This window comes from Anser cygnoides, chromosome 4, assembly GCF_040182565.1.
Source record: "Anser cygnoides isolate HZ-2024a breed goose chromosome 4, Taihu_goose_T2T_genome, whole genome shotgun sequence".
Classification (NCBI taxonomy): Eukaryota; Metazoa; Chordata; class Aves; order Anseriformes; family Anatidae; genus Anser; species Anser cygnoides.
In genome coordinates, this window is record NC_089876.1 from 27,200,573 (window position 1) to 27,220,653 (window position 20,081).

General features: G+C 41.1%; 2 protein-coding genes across 8 annotated transcripts in view; one reads left to right on the forward strand and one right to left on the reverse strand.

The window, feature by feature from the left end:
- Positions 1-7,752, forward strand: part of ATP10D (ATPase phospholipid transporting 10D (putative)) — a 45,358-nt gene extending 37,606 nt beyond the window's left edge. For all 5 annotated transcript variants that reach the window (XM_048072930.2, XM_066995835.1, XM_066995834.1 and 2 more), the window contains 7 exons: positions 272-348; positions 876-1,001; positions 1,481-1,681; positions 3,193-3,273; positions 3,520-3,624; positions 4,480-4,667; positions 6,033-7,752. In XM_048072930.2, the coding sequence (XP_047928887.1) occupies positions 272-348; positions 876-1,001; positions 1,481-1,681; positions 3,193-3,273; positions 3,520-3,624; positions 4,480-4,667; positions 6,033-6,504 (1,250 nt within the window). In that variant the 3' untranslated portion in view covers positions 6,505-7,752. The remainder of the gene's footprint in view (positions 1-271; positions 349-875; positions 1,002-1,480; positions 1,682-3,192; positions 3,274-3,519; positions 3,625-4,479; positions 4,668-6,032) is intronic.
- A 3,642-nt stretch (positions 7,753-11,394) lies between these two features.
- CORIN (corin, serine peptidase) overlaps positions 11,395-20,081 on the reverse strand; it is a 134,070-nt gene continuing 125,383 nt past the window's right edge. For 2 of the 3 annotated variants that reach the window (XM_048072933.2, XM_048072932.2), the window contains 3 exons: positions 16,740-17,011; positions 14,946-15,079; positions 11,395-14,395 (listed from right to left, as the gene is read on the reverse strand). In XM_048072933.2, coding sequence (XP_047928890.1) covers positions 14,213-14,395; positions 14,946-15,079; positions 16,740-17,011 — 589 coding nt within the window. In that variant the 3' untranslated portion in view covers positions 11,395-14,212. Of the gene's footprint in view, positions 14,396-14,945; positions 15,080-16,739; positions 17,012-20,081 lie in introns of those variants that run through there. The other variant, XR_007166609.2, reaches the window with a different exon arrangement.

Here is a 20,081-nt window from a genome sequence, read left to right on the forward strand (position 1 = left end):
AATTCTGACAAAAGGAGCACCTAATATACCTTTGGAGAATATCGCTCAGTTCAGTCAGGCCTCCCACATACTAATCCTGCTTTCCATAGGGTTTTTCGTAGGCTGCATTATTGGCTACAAAATTGTTTTTCTCTGAACTCTGTGGTGTTCTGATATATTTGCCTTTTCCTGCCACCTCCATGGCAATGTGGTAGCCAGCAAAGCTGCCTCTAGGTCGCATTCCAAGTGAGAGAGCTTAGTTTTGATTTCTCCCCTTTTCTTTTCTCTGTAGGTGATGGTGCCAATGATGTCAGTATGATCCAGGTGGCTGACACTGGCGTGGGAATCTTGGGCCAAGAAGGCATGCAGGTAGTGTATACAAAGACAGCTGCAAGTGACATCTGAATCCATTTTAAACCTGTTCAGCTTACTCTGGAGACCCAGCGGCTTCACAGCCCATTACTGTATCCAGGGGGGGCACAGTTTGCATCCTGAGCTCACAGCCATGCCTCTGCGCTCATCAGGAGCACACAGAAGCTGAGGCTGCAGGGGTTCAAACTCCAAACAGCAGAGCTTGCTATTTGAACTCCCCAGCATTCATTTCATGCCGTGAAACAAGCAGCCCAAGCATCAGTGATTTCTGTGAAGTTGTGTGGTAATAATAAAGACAGGCAGCCTCACACCTGCATATGTTGTGTTGGGCTGAGCTGTGTGTGTTAGTGTAAAACGTGGTACAGAGGGGTCAGATCTGAATGAGGCTAGGGCCATATGTATTATGTGTAACAAATCACAAAATAAGAGTTTCCAGTAGTACATCAATTGCTTGTTTGGCAGTACTTGAAGTTCATCTTTAACAGTTTGGATGTAACATATCTTTTTCTTCATTTGTATTGCAGGCTGTGATGGCAAGTGACTTTGCAATCTCTCAGTTTAGACACCTCAGGAAGCTGCTGCTTGTCCATGGTCACTGGTGTTATACCAGACTTACCAACATGGTGCTCTACTTCTTCTACAAGAATGTGGTATGTAGCTGTCCCAACCTAGGCAAATCAGTTTTCTTATTTGAAAGTGCTGCAGGGTCTAATGTAGCTTCATATTATTTTTAAGTTTCTATTGTGAATGAGTTCAAAGAGACACAAAGAGCATACGTCCAACAGTTCAGTTTCCCATTTACATCTGCAGAGACTAGACACTCCTATTCCTTGGACTGAGTTTTCCACTCAAAGCCACCGTCTAATTTGATTAAAATCTGGGTAGCAGGCATTACTTAATGTAGTGGCAGCATGAATATTTAAACAAGCCATGTATACAGTTTTTAAATGCAAAGATGTGTTTTAGCCAAATGTAATTTCAAGTGTGGGATTGGCAGGGGATCTATAGCAATTATACATAATTTTCCACAGATTACTGTGACCAGACCTATGATCTGCCTATTTTCCTCTTGTTTTTAAAACACTTGTCTCTATGGGTAACATTTGTCATCTCATCATTAACTTTTCAGGCCTACGTGAACCTCTTGTTCTGGTACCAGTTCTTCTGTGGGTTTTCAGGCACATCAATGACTGACTATTGGATCTTGATTCTTTTCAATCTCCTTTTTACATCGGTGCCACCCATCGTTTATGGTGTCTTGGACAAAGATGTGTCTGCAGAGATTCTCATGCAGATCCCGCAGCTGTATGTGATGAGCCAGAAATCTGTGGTAGGTTAAAGAATGTTTGGCCTGAAGCAATTTGAAATGATCAGCATTTGAGCCATTTCTTTCTTTCCTTCATGGTTTATGTCATGCAAACACGAAGTTTAAAACCACTTTCTTTTTTAGATCCAGACCTGTACAATGCATGCACAAACAAAAGCTGTTTTTTCTGCTCTGTGCTTTCTCAGTCACAGACTTTTGACTAAGTAAATGTTACAAGGCCTCAGGATTTAGCCCTTTATTTTGGTCTTCGGGATATATACAATGAGCTGAGCGGATGCTTTTGAGGCAACATAACCAAAATTGCTTCATTACACAGTTGTTTTCCTCTCTGTGCCTTTTTTCTTTTTTGTTTTTTCTTTTCTAAGGTTTTATCAGAGCTTTCTCTCTTTTGTCCAGCTCAGCATTGTCTTGCCCTGTGGTTGGAGTTGTTAAGCAGTATATCATTTCTTTTCTTGAATGAAAATAACAGTGAAATAGCTGCTTTGAATTAAGTGCAGTGCGAAAGAAAGAGAAATGCTTAAAAGATATTTGTCATAATATTGCACCATCATATCATAAGTGCACAGCTCTGTACAAGCTATAAAATGGACAGTAACTTGGATTCATCTTCAGTGATTTAAAGCACTTCCCTGACATGGGCAAATGAGAAGACTAGTTTTGCATGCCAAAGAGAAGGGCTGTGTGGCTTTTAATCTCTCTTTACTAACTGGAGAGGAAATCCTGTGTGACTAGACGGCTCCCATGTGTGCTTCAATGTAGTGCCTGAAGGAATGGTATATATCTGAGCCAGGACAAATAAAGCTATAGTTTCATAAGCAGTTGAGCTGTCACAACAGTTTGCGGCCACTGAGTGTGTGGGGTAGGCTCGTTCCTCCTCGTTTTCTCCCTTCTCTTCTTCCCTCTAACCATTTTCACCCATGTGGTTAAACTGCCCCCCTTGTGCCAGCTTTGTTGTTCATCAGATCCTTTGAGGAGTCAATTAAACTCGCTAAACGAACAAAGTTTTAGTGAGTTTACCAGCAGAAAAGCAAATTGCTTTCTCACCTTCTAGTAAGATTAGTTAGCTCACATTACAGTCTGGTAAGGACAGAGGAGTCAACCAGCAGAAACTAAGAGGCAGAAGCATATGTGCAAAAAAGAAGGAAGTGGATTTGGAAGGAAAGTGAGACTTGGCATCCAGTGATGGTAAGTTGCAAGGGTGTCCCCCTTGCAACACTGTCCGCTAGCTCTCTCCCTTCCTTATTACTCACTTAGGTTTGACTCTGGTAGGTCTGTTCTTGGAGAAACAGCTGTAAGATCAGAGTTCACAGATCTAGCTGCTGATTTAAATCCTAGCGGTTAGCTACATATGCCGAGTGAGCTCTTTATTCTTATTATGGAATAAAAGATGCTTCTTTGTTGGGAAACTGGAGTTATTCTGCAGATAATCTTTCTCCAAATCCAAATGAATTCTAAATAAAGCTGCAGCAATTTGTTCAGTTTGTTTCAGTGACATTCTGTTTTTTTTCTTACAGGCCTACTTGCCTTCAACTTTCTGGATAACCTTGCTGGACGCTTTTTACCAAAGTCTTGTTTGCTTTTTTGTGCCTTACTTTGTAAGTGCTGAATATGAAATACTCCTATATACTTTGACATATTAAAAACTCAGGCAAATTAGAGAAAACAATACCGTTTTTCATTGTACTTCATCATATATAAATTTGTACTAGCAGGATTGTCGTAGGAACTGAATTGAACTGTGTGCATGCAGATGTGTCCGGTATTTAAACTAATAATGCTGCTTTGCATATTAAGACTAGAGGTAAAGAATGTATTTAACTGACTGTCATCTTCCCTTACAGACTTACTATGGCTCAGACATAGACATTTTTTCTTTTGGAAATCCTATAAACACAGCAGCTCTCTTCATAATATTGTTGCACCTTCTCATAGAGTGCAAGTCTGTGGTGAGTGCTTGGAGCCAACAGAATTATTTGTATGACTAAAATTAACAAAATTTGGTCTCGGAATTATTTGTAGCTAGTAAAGGATCCTGCCTTACCAAGATTCAGTGGGTTTGGGATGTCAGTTTGGTTTTGCAAGTGGTAAAACCAACCAGTGATCTGCTTGAGCTTTCATAAGTTCCCAAAGCTTGCTTCAAGAATGCAATATCATCTGTTGATTTTGAATGCTTTAAACTGGTGGTCTGCTCTAGAGAAACATTATGTTATGAAAACAACACCTTTATTCATTTATTCAGAATATATGCATAGCATGAGTGTATCCGTGCTCTGAATAGGAAAAGATTACATAAATGGGTTTTATTTGGCATTGTGTGTCGGCAAGCTGACAGACCATTGACAGTGTTGTTTCCATAGTAACTATTATAGCCATCACTCCAATGAAGAACACTTAGTCAATGTCTCGAGCCAAATATATTAGGGGTAGTGGCATGGAAAGATCTGCCTCCATTGCTTGAGAAATCTTTCTGTGCTGCCAGTGAATAAGGTGGTCATATAAGGCAAACAGCATTATAAAGGCTTCCACAAATGCATCAAAAACTATGCTTTTAGTAGAATTAAAAAATCAAAATTAAACAGCTGGTTATCTATGAACTGTAGGAATAAGGTTCATTCCTTCCTGGTAGTGTTTTGTATGGAATTAGGAATACTGTCTGAACAGGTCTACCCTTTCTTACATTAATAACCTGTCCTTGGAGGAAGAGTGCATGTGTGCATGTTCACACATGCATGTGCGTACAGGAGTTATGGTTCTTTCTGTTGACAGCTTAAATCTGACTTCTTTTCTTTTCTGAATTGCAGACTTGGATACATGCAGTAGTTATAGTTGGCAGCATCCTATTTTACTTTGTCTTCACTCTGGCTTTTGGGGCAACCTGCAAAACCCATAACCCACCATCAAATCCATATTGGATCATGGAAAGGCACATGACAGACCCAGTATTTTACCTCGTCTGCCTCCTGACTACTTGTGTTGCTCTGCTGCCAAGGTATTTTTCTGTTTTATAATCACAGGTTCCTGTTGGTAACAAATTAATTTTCATTGAGTCTTTGGTACTATAAATCTCTGCTTAGAAGTCGTCTGTTCCCCCCAAAAAGCAAATAAAATTTTGTAATTCTACAAGAGAAATCATGCGAGGACAGCTTCTTAATGACAGGTAATCAAAGTAAACTTCATTAAATATAAACTATATAATGCTAGTAGCAAATGCTGTTCTAGGACCTTTTATAGAGCTGTAAACAGCCTAGGTAGGAGAAAGGTTTTGGGTTGCTGACTGCTTCCAATTTACAAGTATTCCATTTTGAACAGTGGCAATGTTTTTCATGATGAGTTAAATGCAAAGCATTCTCTGAATCACTTTCGCTCTCCCCATGCCAATACCCCAGAACATTTATAGCTGTTCTAGCTGATTCAAGCTCTTCCCAACTGATGGTTTGATAGACTTGTAACACAGAATGGCTGCTGTCACACATACATTTTTTTCTTGCTTATTTCCGCTGTAATCTTTTGTAAGATGCTGAAAAGCCTTCACTTGGAACTATGAAGCTAGAGGGTGTTCTACACCTTCTCACCTAAGACTAGGACTTTCACTGGAGTTTTTAAGGAGTAGGTTTCCTACAGAGAGATAGATGTTAAAGGCCTTGTTGAATCTGAAAACTCACTGCAAAAGTCTATGATTAAAACCTTAGCCCAACCTAAGCCACCAGGGAAGTTAGTTCCAATATTAATTAATCCTAGATTTTCTTTACAGAACATCACTTGTACTATACTGCTGGTACTGCATGTGATGCTTTATTTCTTTGGTCTTTGCCTTCTTGTTCTTTCTTGCTTCTGTTCAATTCTCTGGCTCCTGGAAAATTTTAGAAAGGTTTTAGAAAGGTGTTCTGACTACTGCCCCCAGCTTTCTAGGGCTGTATGAGTGCCATATTATTAATGTGAACCAGCAGTGATAAACGTCATCTCAGTTTGAAGCATGATTTTTTTCTAATGCCCCATCCCCAAAAGTGTTCGAGGCCAGGTTGGATGGGGCTTTGGGAAACCTGATGATTAGTTGCAGAGGGGTTGGAACTAGATGACCTTTAAGGTACCATCCAATCCAAACCATTCTATGGTTCTGTAAGTCTTTGCGCAGGACAAAAAAATGGAAGCATCAGCCTTTGAAAATGCTAGTTTTTCTGGTGCAGTTTCTGACCTGATAATTTATGTTCGCAAAATGGCACCAGCAAAAGCATGTTTTAGAGGCTGCAGCCGCCTCTAGGTTTACATGAATGGTGTTTGGTTTTCTTTAGTGATCCTGGAAACAGTTTTGAGTCTGCTTCTAAACAGCTTATTTGAAACTGTGTTTATTTTGTAGATATTTGCTGAGAGTTCTCCAAGGAACGTTGTTTCCGTCTCCGGTGATGAGAGCCAAGCACCTTGACAAACTGATCCCTGAGGAGCAGAGGGAAGCAATTAAGAGATGGAAAGATGATTGCGTTGTAAACTGTAGAATGGAGTTCCAGGTTACTTCTGGGTCTTCCAGCTCAGCCACAGGTGCTGTATCAGAGGAAGAAAGCATTGCCAGTGTTTTGCCAACTTCTAAAACACCTTTACAGTTCTGTTCAAGAGGGGGGTTAGTGGAGGAAGTCTCCTTATCAGACATTCAGGATGAGTCTGGGAACACAAACAGCCTGAGCTCTGAAAGGACTGTATTTCTGAATTTATCAAAGGAAACTAATTCAGACTCCTACGGAAGTAGTAACTGCTGTGCCAAAGTCTCTCAGCGTACTTCTGAAGAGGGCAAAAGTGCCATTTCTCTAGCAGGTTTGAACACAGAGCAGGTTTGAATTCTTTTGTGCGCACAAGCTGGTTTAATGTGATTTACAAAGTTGGAATGTGAACTATTGAAAATCCAAGAATAATAACTGCTGATGTATGCTACATTGCGGTTTTGTTTTCTTCAGCCAGGGAAGATGATGCACCCATTTGCTTAAAAGCTTTTGTGTTTATAAAGCTTTTCAGTAATTTATTAAGACATTAAGGCCTAAATGGCTGAATTTTGTTATTTTTTTATGTAGTAGACCGCATACTGTTTCTGTCTTTCATGCAACGTTGCATAATGCCTCTTGGTGTTATAGACAGGACTTTGTATGAATTACAGATCTGTGGGATCTAGTTCAGGTAAGATTCACTCTGTAATAAGCCACGCTGCTCCCTTGCATTGCTGTCTTAAAATTGTCATATTGCCTGGGATTCATGGCATGCTGAAGTATGCAGTAAGCAGAAAGCCTGGGATGCAGTGTTTTTAGTTGGTTTGTTGCAAGACTTCTCAGTGTTTGTACATAACAATTGTTTTAACCATTGTTGTCCTGCTCCTCCACCATCTATTGCTAAAACTGTCTCACTGCTGTCCAAACTCAACTTAAACCGTTAGGAAGGTATCCTGGATGAGACATATAGCTCCCATGTCTCCCTCACCTTCCTCTCCCACGGGAGGAGAAAATTCTTGTGCAGCTTTTTATTCTCCATGGTAGTTCATCCTCCTGCTACATCCTTTCTCTTTGTCTCCATGTTCCCTTTCATGTCATTCACACTGACTGGACTTTTTTTCCTCCTCACCCAACTTGTATGTTGGCTGCCTGAATTTTCTCTAGATTCTACCTCGTGCCTGCACTGGAAAATCGTCTGCAAGTGGCAATGGGTAGCTCCCATGTGTCTACAGGCACAGCAACTTGTAGCTGATGACATTTCTCTTCTTGACTCTCAGGTGTTTTTACATTCTTCCAGACTTTTATAATAAACAACAGTAAGTATCTACAAAGGCTGCTCAAAAGTATAGCCATTTGTGAGCCCCACATTTGAGCTCTGTTGCATAAATATCTTGGAGATGTCCTGTATCTGCCATTTCCCCACTGCTCTGCAAGCTGCACAAAAGCTAGCTGAGATGTGTGTGGCCTATTTCTGGAGTTCTGGCTGTCAAAAATATTGCCTCCTTTTTACTTCTCTGCCCAAAAATTTATATGGCCAATTTATGGAGGAATTTAGGAAATTGTTTGTATCCACTAGCACCTGTTGAAATAAACTATTTCCTCAAACTTTAGCAGTTAATGAATTATTATTACTGAGCCCATTTTTTGTTATGTTTCGTTCTAAAACTTTCAGCTTTCAAATTGCCAAGATTTGTCTGTTTATTTTTAGACACCATGTTTGGGGCAAGGGCTCTGCTTTTTAATTGAACCATGAGTTTTCCATGCCAATGATCAACATTACATATTCCACATCTTCTAAGATCTCTGAAAGAATTTAAACAAACGCTGTGAGGTCTAGGACAGCTGCTGCTATGTAGGGCAGATATTGAGGGCGTGCTAAGTTCATTCAAACACAGGTCACCACATGTTGCCAAAAGTTTGAAACGGTTCTGTTTTCAAAAGGTAGAATGTAATTCGTGCTGACTCCATCCTTACTGCTAGTGAGGAGAAAAATATCTTTTTGTTTAGCCTGTAGAGGAAGACCAGTGGAAGGAGCCAGTGAGACGGACGTTTTTGCAAATATTTTTTAAATTTGATTCAACATATGACAAAATAATTTTTGATAAATTCTAACATATGTTTAATGTGCACATTTGAAGTGAAAGCAAACGTTCAAATTCTGAGACAACATGTCCAGGCTAAGTTGTTTCGCAGTTATGATTTCTAGGTGTTTGCCTGTAGTATACTTGCTTGTTACCCTTGTGTTTTTTGCAGTTGGGGAACATCATTTACAGGACCAGATTTGGAAAGACTTGAGGAGAAGAGAGAGGGACATAGCAGCTGGGGTTGACTTGCCGGGGTGGACTCCAGGTGTCCTGACTGAAACATCTCAGCTTTCTCTGCAAACCATGGGAACCGTGAGGTATCCTAGAAGATGCAAAGCAGCCAGCAGGTAGTGCAGGGAGATGAGCTGGTATGAGGGCAGAATCACGCAGGGGCGGACTTGCTGGGACGTAATGAATGCCAGAGTGACCTGCTGTGCTCCAGCAGAGCTCCAGGGCAGGCTCAGCTCTACCCCTGTCATTCCTAGCACAGGTTCTCCTGTTGTAAACAGCTCCAGTGCTTTCCTGCCGTGGAAGTCAAATACTGGTGTTTCCAGTATCTCACCTGAATGTTTCTTCTGCACCTTAGATCTATTTCCTCTCTTCACTTGTGTGACAGAAAAGAGGTGGTTATCGTCTCATGACAATAACCAGTGATGCAAGACTGTTTCCACCATTTCATTCAGTCATTCTTTTCATCACTTTGGATTCTCTTGTTCTTTCTGTTGTAGTGCTAGCTGAGAGGATCTAGCGGAGAGCACGTTCTCTGAGCTATGATATCCTGACTTGCTCACTGTCAGCAAACTGACACTGAGTCCAAAAGGCAGATTTTGGCAGCTAAGTTTCAAGCGAGTTAGATATTTGAGAAGCAAAGAGTTAGATTTTAGCACCCAAAAGAATGGTGAAGTGTGGATTAGTGATGGAGAGGTTGTGCGGTTGTGTGCTTTTGAAGAATCACTAAAGGGACTAAGGTACGTTGCGCTCTCGTGGGTGAGCTCGGGGACTCTCTGTGGTGACTTACAGGCATTCTGGGCTCAGCTCTCTCCCCTTCCTGTCACTGTAGAAGGGAGCTGGGTGACAGCATTGGACTGAGCTGCACTCCTTGAGCTTAAAGCACAGCGATCCTTCTGTTGCCTCTGCTGCAGGAGCAGTGCCTATGAGGAAATTCAATAGGTGGGTGATCTTTAAGTCTCAGGAGTTCACGTGTATCATATAAAAGCTGTAAGTACTCAAGATCTTTCCAATTCTGACTGTAAGCTGTGGCAGCTAAATAAGTGCACCAAGAAGCACAAGTGGCCCTCTGCTGTTAGAACTAGGGCCGGCTTCGTGCCCTCCAGCTGCCTTCCTGTGCCTCTGGGACATTGAGTTGCTGTTGGTTGCCTTTTTACAAGCCCAGTCACCCCACTACTCAGTGCTTAGTTCTGGTGGGGCTTTCAAGATGTATTCACAAATTGGGTGGAGGATTATTTCATCAGTGTCTCAGAAGTTCTAGACCCTGTGGATCGCCTTGGAATTTCAGGTACTCTTAAAAATTTCCTCTCTACCGATGATACCACTGATGGTGAGTACTTTTATACCAGTCAAAGTGGTACAAAATAACACACACAGCATTTCATTTTTTTTATTGGTGTGTTGTTTCACTGATGGTGCACCTAGCTTAAAATTCTTCACTATAACCTAGGTTATATGCTTTCAGAGGACTTTGACAAGCCATACGAATGCTAAAAATACATTGTGTAAAATCTGATCTTTTGTTTTTTTCTTTCATTTGGTGGATACAAACAGCAGAAAAATGTAATGGCTGTCTGCTGTGATCACTTGCTATTTTTACTGAATGGGAGATGAGGGTAGTGAGTCTTTAATAAAAACTTTAAAATTTTAATTGGCCATATCTAAAGTGGTGCCAAATGAAGGGTGCAAGTGAAATGTTCTCGCCTTGCTTCTCAACAGTTGAATGTTTTTTTGTTGTTTTTTTTTTTGCACTGGAGACTTCACAATCCCCTGCTTGCTTCTGCAATCCTGCACTTAGGCACAACATGACCTGACTTTTCCATTTGGAAAACAAGCTTTTTAAGATCCTCTCACAGGTGTCTTGCAGATGTCATAAAGGAAAACACAGTGTCTAAAGTGTTGGTTGTCAGATTAAAAAAAAAAAAAAAAAGAAAACAACCTTCGGGCTCCCATCCCAACTTTGTAGCTACACTTAGAGCAGCTTTAACTCACAGGTTGGTGTGCAATATTTGATCCACAGAAAAACACTTTTTTCTTTTTTTTTTTTTTTTTTTTTAATTTCCCCAGCAGCAGCATGTGCACTAAGCATTTGCAGGTGGCAGTCAGCCCCAGCCTTTATTTAGCGAGTGTTTTTGCAGCCCAGCGAGCTCTGGCCTGTACATGGGGCACAGTTTGAGCTGAGAGGCTGACCCAGGTTTTTCCCTTAGCACCGCTGGCTGCAGCATGGGGCCACGGAGGAGCTAACACAGAGCACCCCTTGCTCCCGCCAGCCCTGGGTCTGCTGCTGGTCTGAGCAGTCCATGCTCTCTGCAGGAGTTAATGATCAAGTTCTGGAGGTGACTGTATTAAGAACGTTCCTGTAGCTGAATTTCAGTGTGGTTTTTGTATTACTAGTTTTTGTTTTATCCTGGTTATTTTACTCCCATCCTCATGGTTCTGCGTATCTTACTGCTGACTGCACTTAAAAGCCAAATTTTAACACTTTCATGTTTATGCATGCGAATATTTTTATTTCAGCATGTGCACATGTTGAAGTACAGCGTACTGGTTATAAGGAGATGATAGATATTTATTTAAACTAACTGTATTCCTAAGGAATGCCATAGAGCAAAATGTGTTCAGAGAAATCTGATTTTAGTGTTTTTCAGATTTTTCAGTCTTGAATAGTTGTTGGCAGTGGTGTTCTTAGTAATGTTCTATATACTGGAAGCACACATGAAGAAGAAGCCAGAAGTTGTACAGTGGTTGTAGTGCCAAAACCTCCCCAAATGCTATAATGCTTAAAAAACTAGATAAGGGTATGCAAACACCATTTCAAAGCTATATTTCGGCCTTATTGCTAAAGCTATAACTTTATCCTGAATCTCTTCACACCTCTGAATTGTCATTGAGTTGTTGGAAAAATTAAGACACATTTTGAACAGAGAAGTTACTTGGAAAATGATTGTAAATTTTTATTAGTACAGCTAGAGAGAAACACATCTGTTTGACAGTACAGTTTGATGTACAGCTGTGGTAGAAGTAAAACCAACAAATGTGTTACCTTGCAGTGCAGCTACACTTGTAAGAGACACAGCATAGTTGTGATCATAACCATTATGTCAGCACACGAGGAAAGGCTTGATACAGTGGAAGGAGGAATATAGTTGCCTATTTCATGTGCACACATAGAAAAAAGCAGTATAAAAATACATTTATAAAATTACAAATTTCCTCTTTACATGGAATGTTGTGGCAGATAGAGTTGTGGGGAAGGAAAAGACCCTGCTAAGACCCTGCTGCTCCCTCCTAAAGCCATTGGGCTGGGGTAATATTTTCTGAGTGATCCAGAACAGGACAGGGCTGGAGTGTGAGTTTAAGGAGGACTCTCTCTTGTTTCCTGGGAGGAGGGACTGCTTGGAAACTGGTGACCAAACCCAGTTAATTAAAATGCACTATTACTTTACGTGTTATCATTTGGCAGTGCCTGTCCTTGGCAGAATTCCAAGCAGCTAACCGCTTCACCTGGTGAAGGGCTGTCAGGCTGGGCTGCTCATTTCACAGAGCACATCCTGGCTTTTACCCATAGAAGGCAGACCTGGCTGAAATCTGTTGCAACAGATCCTGGCCCCAGAGAAAAGCTAAAGCAGGGGACCAAGAGCTGCCATTTACGTACCCTTGAAACAAGGGCATCAGTAACCTGCTCCATATGCAGCCAACCTGCACTGGAAAAACATGGCCGCAGCTGCTTTCTGTCTGGGGAAAGCATTTATATGTTACAGTAAAAGCAAAATCCTTAATAGAGAAAGAAAAGAAAAGTAATAACTAGGAAAGTTTTCTTTCTGAGCATGAAACAGTGATACCATAGTCATTTAAATTATTTCAGAACCCATAACATAAATACTGATTATTTTTTAATAATGCTCTACAGGGTGCTGTCTAGTATGTCTAACATTAGGCATGTTAAAGGAAAAGATATGGAAAAAAGAGGTAAAACTTTCACCAAAGCAATAGTCAGGTCTATGTAGGTTAGTTGTAATGTGATTAATAGTACCTGAAGGGTCCATTAGTTGGCTCTTCTGGTACGTGTTTCCACACACGGCAGTCCTGGTATTTATTGACAAGGCCCTGCCGTGCTGTCATGGGGACGTGCCAGAGGTAGCAGCGAGGGTAATTACGTGCCTCAGGCTGAGTTCACAGGGGACTAGGCACAGCACTGAAAACGCCCAGCTTTTAGACGCGTTGCTCCCCAGTGAAATTCATCCTGTAAGCCTCAGCTTCCTGACTCCTCCTACTCTGGCCTCCCAGAAAAAACATGAGATGTGCAGAGCATCACCTACAGCAGCCGTAAGAAACAGCTCCCCTCTAGCACCAGAAAGAGGTGCCAAGCTCCACTGTAGGTTTTTTTCCAGACTCCTGGAGTCGAGGCTTAGCCTCTTGCCTACTAGGCAGAGCCCTCTGCCATCAAGCACCCGAGTAGGGCTCTCTGAGCCTTTGCTGATGAAGCTATTGTACTTTGCTTACCATATTTCTAATTCTCGTTTGAGCAGAAGCTGGGATCCAAGTCTTTTTTCATTCAGATTTCTTCTTGCCTTTTTCTCTCTCCGGATTGTTTAATCTTGCTCAGCAAAATGAAACTTTCAGTGGAAGATACTAAGATACTAGAAGAGACCTATCCAAAAATACTCAGTTTCCCAATATTATTTCCCAGTATTTGCTCACACTGTATCTTTTTTACTTTAAAATCTACATTTTCTGCATCTCACCAGATGCTCAAACTAGCTTACTCTTGGGACAAAAACTGTTGCAGTGACATTGCTAACAGTATTGTTTTAGAGGGTTAGAGTGTCAATGCATGCTTTATAGACTGAACACACTATACCAAAAGGGGAAGAAAAGCCAAAGGGGCATAGGTTTGATAAATATGCTACTCCATGTAGTGCAGTCAAGACCCGGGTATTTCTGGGCACACTGAGACACGGAAGCTTCAGAAAATTAAGCAATAGAAACTTAAGTAGAATCCATCCAAAGAGGCTGAACAACAAAATTTTGGTCTCAGGTGCCTCAAGTAGTAGTTACAGGCCTTTTCGCCTACTGGTGCCACCCAACACCCTGCAGAGGTGCCCAAGCTGGCAGCGGGAACAGGAGCTGTGGAGTCAGGACAGTAAGTGCCGTGCCCGTGTCAGCCCCCCTGAGACAGGCGGTGTTGGCTCCGGCACACCAACAGCACAGGGCTGTGCCCCTTCAGAGACCTGCACTTGTACTGATGTGCCCTGGGCGAGGTGGACACACAAGCTCGGCAGTCTCTTCCACACCCTCCAGCCCGTGGTGTGGCCCTTGTGAATACGTATCCTGTCGGCAGCATCTGGCCGCACTGAGTTCATACCTCATGACAATGAGTGTGAACGCATGTGCTACTGAGTGAGTAGTATTAAAATAGGCTATTTAAAAAGTTTTGCTAGTCTGTGCTACTGCTAAGTTTGAATATCTGAAAGGCAGAAAGTGGCTCTTTCTTTTCTTTTAAGCCTTTTGCTGTGCTCAGAGTAGCACCACAAAAGTTAAAAGAAAAGTCAAAAAGGATTATTAATTCTACCCCAAAGTATATTCACCAGCAGAGGGTTGACCATTAACATACACTGCATATTCCATAGCTCCACAACAATAGAAGAGCCTGAAACTCCTTTTCACGGAGCTTCTGGACTGCAAAATCTTCAGTATTGAAGTGCTGTTTCCATTTTCCTTATGTCTGTCAGCACAATTCTTACCATCTGGAGTTAGTTTAGCAGAAAGGTGTGGATGTATATTTGTCTTTCAATCCACTCAATAAAATGTGACACGTTGCTGTAAACTCCTGGTCCCAAAACCTTGGAAAAGCAGACAGAGCCCCAAGATGTTAAACCAAACAAAGTCCAGCGCCCTGCAGGTTGCTCACATACAAGTGGTCCTCCGCTGTCACCCTGCAATATGAAAGAGAAAAAAAAAAGTCTATAGGGGCTACACATAGCCAGCAGTCATATGTTAAAGCTATGCCAGTTTCTAGGGTGATTTGCCTTTACTAACTTTAATCAGCTGTTAAGACTGGCTGCTCTGCTGAACTATGTATCAGCATTCAGTGTTACTGGTATTTATTCCCCATTATAACCATACAAAAATGTATCTGCGAATGGCTCATACTAATTTTAAGATGTTAGCCTAATAGTTAGCTAATACAGATAAACCTTAGACTGTTCAAGCAGTATTTCATTCCCACAAACTGAAGTTGATTTCAGATTCACAGAATCAGAGGCATTGAGGCTGGGACTCCTGGAAGTCATCTGGTCCAGCCTCCCTGCTCAAGCAGGGCCACCTACTGGTTACACTAGTAATAATGAAAGTTGGGTTAAAATGTGTAAATAGACTGTTGTCATTTTTGTAGTAGATGAAGTATGCTGTACCTAGTAAATGTCACAGAGCTTTGATTTCTAAAAGCCTTTCTAGCTGTGAGTTTCTCCTTAGAGAGAGGCTTACCATGCAGGAGTCCACAGTGCCAGACTCAAAGCCGGCACACAGCATCCTACTGGTGATGGTTTTCATGTCAAAGTAGGACTGGCATTGTTCTAAGGAAATGATGCGAACTTCTCCCTCCTGAAGCTTAAAAGGCACTGAAAAACAGAATTAAGCATTAAACTATATACCCATGGACACACAAATATTTATCTATGATGGATCTTTGAGATATGATAAATATTTCCATTAAGATAGATATTAAGTATTACTTTATATATATATATATATATATTAAATGTACGGAGAGAAGGTCTCCCCTCTAGCACAAAGCCCCGATGAAGGGAGGTGCTTTTTTGCACTGCTGCATTGCAGGACTCATGACTACTGCTCCTGAGCCAGGAGTATACATGCTGCTTTCTGGAGAAGGACCAAGCACATGGGAACTGGTGTCACGCTTCCACTTTATTGTGCATTTTCAGTGAGACTGAGGAGGCAGAGCACCTTTGTGTGGGGTGTAACAGGACTTTTAAGATGGGGGTGGTATTGGCTGGAAAACAGTAATGAGAGGTGGAGGAGAGAGTCAACTCATCACTCCATGGCAGGATCCTGGTGTCTCTCATGGTCAAGCCTGGTATACACACAAGCATTTTGAGTTACATTTGGTAAATTTGACCTAGTGTATCAGGGAATCAGATATCAAAGGTTACTGGAATTATTTTAGCATATCCAGGACTTCTTCCTACTGTGAACAGCTGACAGAGCTCAGATTCAAAGGAAACCTGTTAAACCTAGGGTATGAAGTACTAAATCCTGTGTAGCCAAGATGGTTTTTGCAGCTTCGTAACATAAAATCTTTAAAAGCAAAGTTGAAACCATATTAGAGAGCAAATAAACTTTTCCCACTTACCAGAGGTACAAAAGCATTGTGTTATTTTTTTTCCTGCATTTACCTAAAAGATAGTTTCAGATGGGTAGAGCTGATTGTAAATAACATATTCCTCACCAGTGTAATACTGTTTTTGCCAAATGTAAGACCAGGCCACTAGGGGTAGAGCAATACTTAAAGGAAAAATTCCTTCTCCAGTGTACAGAAAAACACCTTTCCCTAATAATTGCTATAAGAGAGAAGGGAGAAACACAATGGACAGAGCGTAACAGCGTTGGGGCCAGGATACTTTGCATATGATGCATGCAGGATCATTTTGGCAAAACAAACATTTTCATAATGTAAATGTTCTTGTAATGGGACCCAAGGATTTCAGTGGCAACAGAGCATGAAAAACAGAGCAACATTTCTGTTCAGAGAAACAAAAACAATTCTGATTATGCCCACATGGAACAAATCATGCCACAAGCCTAAAATGTGACACAGAGCATTGACTCAAGAAAATGTTCATTTGACCTTTATGCAATTGCTTTCTGTGCCTTCAGCTTTCAATGAACAGTGTTACTCCCTGGTAATGAGCCGATACAGTTCTTATCTAAGTACAGTCCTAAATACAACCTAAGTGACTACAATTATAACCAATTCAGGTCGTTTTCTTGATAGGAGTTTCTAGATGCTCTGCATTTTTTGAAAAAAAATCAAGCCACTTGTCTAAATATGGATTGAGGAACATAAATTTAGACTACTGATTTGAAAAACCTAGTCTAGTAACAGCTGGCTTTCCTCCATGAGTAGTTACAGTTCCTTAACATTTAATAAAGTCCAGCATTAGCATAAATGGATAAAGCATTGCAATGGGGTCACTTATTGGGTTAACCCAGTAGGTAGTTAATGTGGTTTTCCACGATTGCCAAAAGTATTCATCTTACTTTTGTTGCCCATGTGTCCCCAGCCTGTGATGTAGCAGTAGGTATCTGGCTGCACCAACTGTTCCTTGCTGGGCAGACAGACAGGTCTTACATAGCTTGTTTCATTGATATCTTCATCTAGTTCTACAATGCTGATATCATAGTCCACGACTGCTCTGTTGTAGCGCGGATGCAGGATAATCGTCTTCACTAGTCGGGTCTGCATGAAGCTTGAGGGATGATCAAGATTGCTTATCCCAAACACTACTTTCCAAACAGCTGCGTTTTCTCTCCTTTGTTAAAAAAATAAAAATAAAAAAAAAAATAAAAAAAAAGGAAAATGGGAAATTTCAATTGAGTTCTTTTTAGTTTAAATACCTGGGATTTTTTTCTCTGACTTTTTTGATATTCTATTTTACAAAATTTTTCATATACAAGTGCTATAAGAACACAAATACTTAGGCATCATTACTGGCAAAAAAAAAAAAGTCAATGCTTTCCATTCCCTTCCTGCTTGCTACTGAAATAATGCAAGCTCACAGCCTAAGATATGAAACTACCTGTTATTTGCCACATTAAATGCCAAAGGTTCTCAAAATCATCCCTTGGATCCTGCCCAAGTTCTTAGGTGCTCACTGGTGGGCATGTACCAGTTTGGGGTGACAGTATTGTTCAGTAGTATGCTGCTCACAGCAGTAATTCAAGCTGAAGTCCCAAAGGAGTCTTAAAGATACAATTCAATTATGAAAAATAAATCTATTTTATGATGGCACGTGAGAAGTCCCTTATTTATTAGGCATCCAGTCTGTGCTAAGCATACTCCCTATGCCTAAGATCAAAGGTTACTCTGACTGTTACACACAATTGTTTAAGACTCTGTTTGCAAATATCCGTGATCCAAAAAATAAAATAAAAGATGGATAGGCTATTAGTAGGAAAAATGAGGTCCATTAAGACACATTAGAAAACATTAGAGGTTTAGAGAATCTGGATTATAACTACTGGTAAGTCACGGGTTCCTAACTGGTCTGTGATTCCAAAAAAAAAAAAAAAAGTCTCTTTTTTTGGAATTGATGTAACTAAGTTCCCTCAAAGAGGCTGAGGCTTAGTCAGAGCAATCTGAATGAAAACATGCAGAATTTCAGCTTTCTCACAGCATTCAACAGAATTGTCATTCCTATAATTTGGAAAGAGATTCAGTTGCTAAATAAAGACTTTTTATCTAAGAGTTCCATGAGAATTCTGGTATTTCACACTACAATGGTCTTTCTACCATCATGACCGATTTGTGAGTTATTCTATGATGTTTCATGTCAAAGTGCTAGGAACACAACATCCTATTGTGTTTATGAGCATTGAAAAAGAGCATTGCTCAGAGCAATGAGAAGTCAGACAGAATGTGTTATCTTACTACAGTCAAGAAAAAAACTTTAATGTCTTGGATACTTTGGTGTAAAGCATTTCAAATTGATCTGGACAAAACTATACTAACAAAACCAGCAAAGGACTCTATGTTTAATGCAGCTCCTTTCCATTTGTAGCCTCTACAGATATTCATAGCTATTTGCATTAATATTGTCTGCTGCGTTACTGATGCATAGTCCTCATGTTTTCAATCCCAGACTTCACAAAATATTTTTTGTCTAATGCACCAGAGCACTTCAAAAGTTGTTTTAATTGCCATCTTATCTTTTTGGTTTGCTAAATTTTTAAATACTCTGTATTTAGAAAACTTTTCAGCATCAGGAATGATTTTGCTGTGTCTGTAGGAAACTATACTAAGAAAGAATTTAAAGATTTCAGGCCCCTGGGAACATACCCTCAATCTCATCAGAGAGGCAGAAGAGAAGAAATATTCTTCATATAACTCCTCAAGGAATTATTAAAGCAAATTATCGTAATACTTGAAAAACTTATTGCCTCAATTTTTTCTACTTTAGGGTATTTAGAATACAAATGCGAAAGAGACGTTTACACAGAATCAGAGAATCATCTAGGTTGGAAAAGGCCTTCAAGATCACCAAGTCCAACCATAAACTTGGCCTACAGAGTCCCATCAGTAAACCATGTCCCTTAGCACTGTGCCCACACCTCTCTTAAATACCTCCAGGGACGGGCACTCCACCACTGCCCTGGGCAGCCCGCTCCAATGCTTGACTGCCCTCTCCATGAAGAAATTCTTCCTGATATCCAATCTAAACCTCCCCTGGCACAACTTGAAGCCATTTCCCTGCATCCTATCACTTGTCACCAGATAAAAGAGACCAACTCCTTGTTGCAAGCTCCTCACTGCTCTCTACAGCTACCTGAAAGGTCTCCCCTCAGCCTCCTCTTTTCCAGTTCCCTCAGTCGCTCCTCATAACTCTTGTTTTCTAGTCCCTTCACCAGCTTTGTTGCTCTTCTCTGAACATGCTTGAGCAAGTCAATATCCTCGCAGTGATGGGCCCAAAACTGAGCACAACATTCAAGAGGAAGTCTCACCAGTGCATGTACAAGGGGACAATCCTTTCCCCAGTCCTGCTGGCCACACTATTGCTGATGCAGGCCAGGATGCCACAGGCCTTGCTGACCCCCTGGGCCCACTGCTGGCTCATCTCTGGCTGGCTGCTGACCAGTGCCCCCAGGTCCCTTTCGGCCTGCCAGCTTCCCAGCCACTCTTCCCCAAGCCCGTACCGCTGCATGGGATTGCTGTGACCCAAGTGCAGCACCTGGCACTGAGCCTCATTGAATGCCATGCAACTGGACGTGGCTCATCGATCCAGCCTATCCAGAGCCCTCTGCTTTCCTATCCTCAAGCAGATAATGCTCCCACCCAACACTGTGTCATCTGCAAACCTACTGATGGATGCACTTGATCCCCTCATCCAGATCATTGATAAAAATGCTAAACAAAACTGGCCCTAAAACTGAGCCCTGGGGAGCACCACTGATAATACTCCGAGATCACACAGCCCACCTTTTAATTGAGATCACCAGAAAAAGTTCTTCCAAAGGCAGAGGAATATGCCAGACCCTGTTTAGCTGCATATAAAAACAGACTGGAAAGAAGAGAAATTCCTTGCACTGGACCCAACATCTGATGAATGCAATATTCTTGTTTTATTATACAGGTTTAGCATTCTTAGTTTAGAAGGAAAGTTACCTAACTTACTCTTTTAACCTTCTGGTTATTACATTTATTCTTAGTTCTTGAACATCCTTAGGGCATGATAAAATTAGCAGTTCATGATACTGATTTTGATAGCCAAAACTGCGATTTCTCCTGTGTTATTGCCTCTGGCATTTCCATAAATAACCTCACAGATTGAGATACTCACACTATTGCCTATCTGACTTGTCTTCTGGCTTCAGACACAAAAGCCA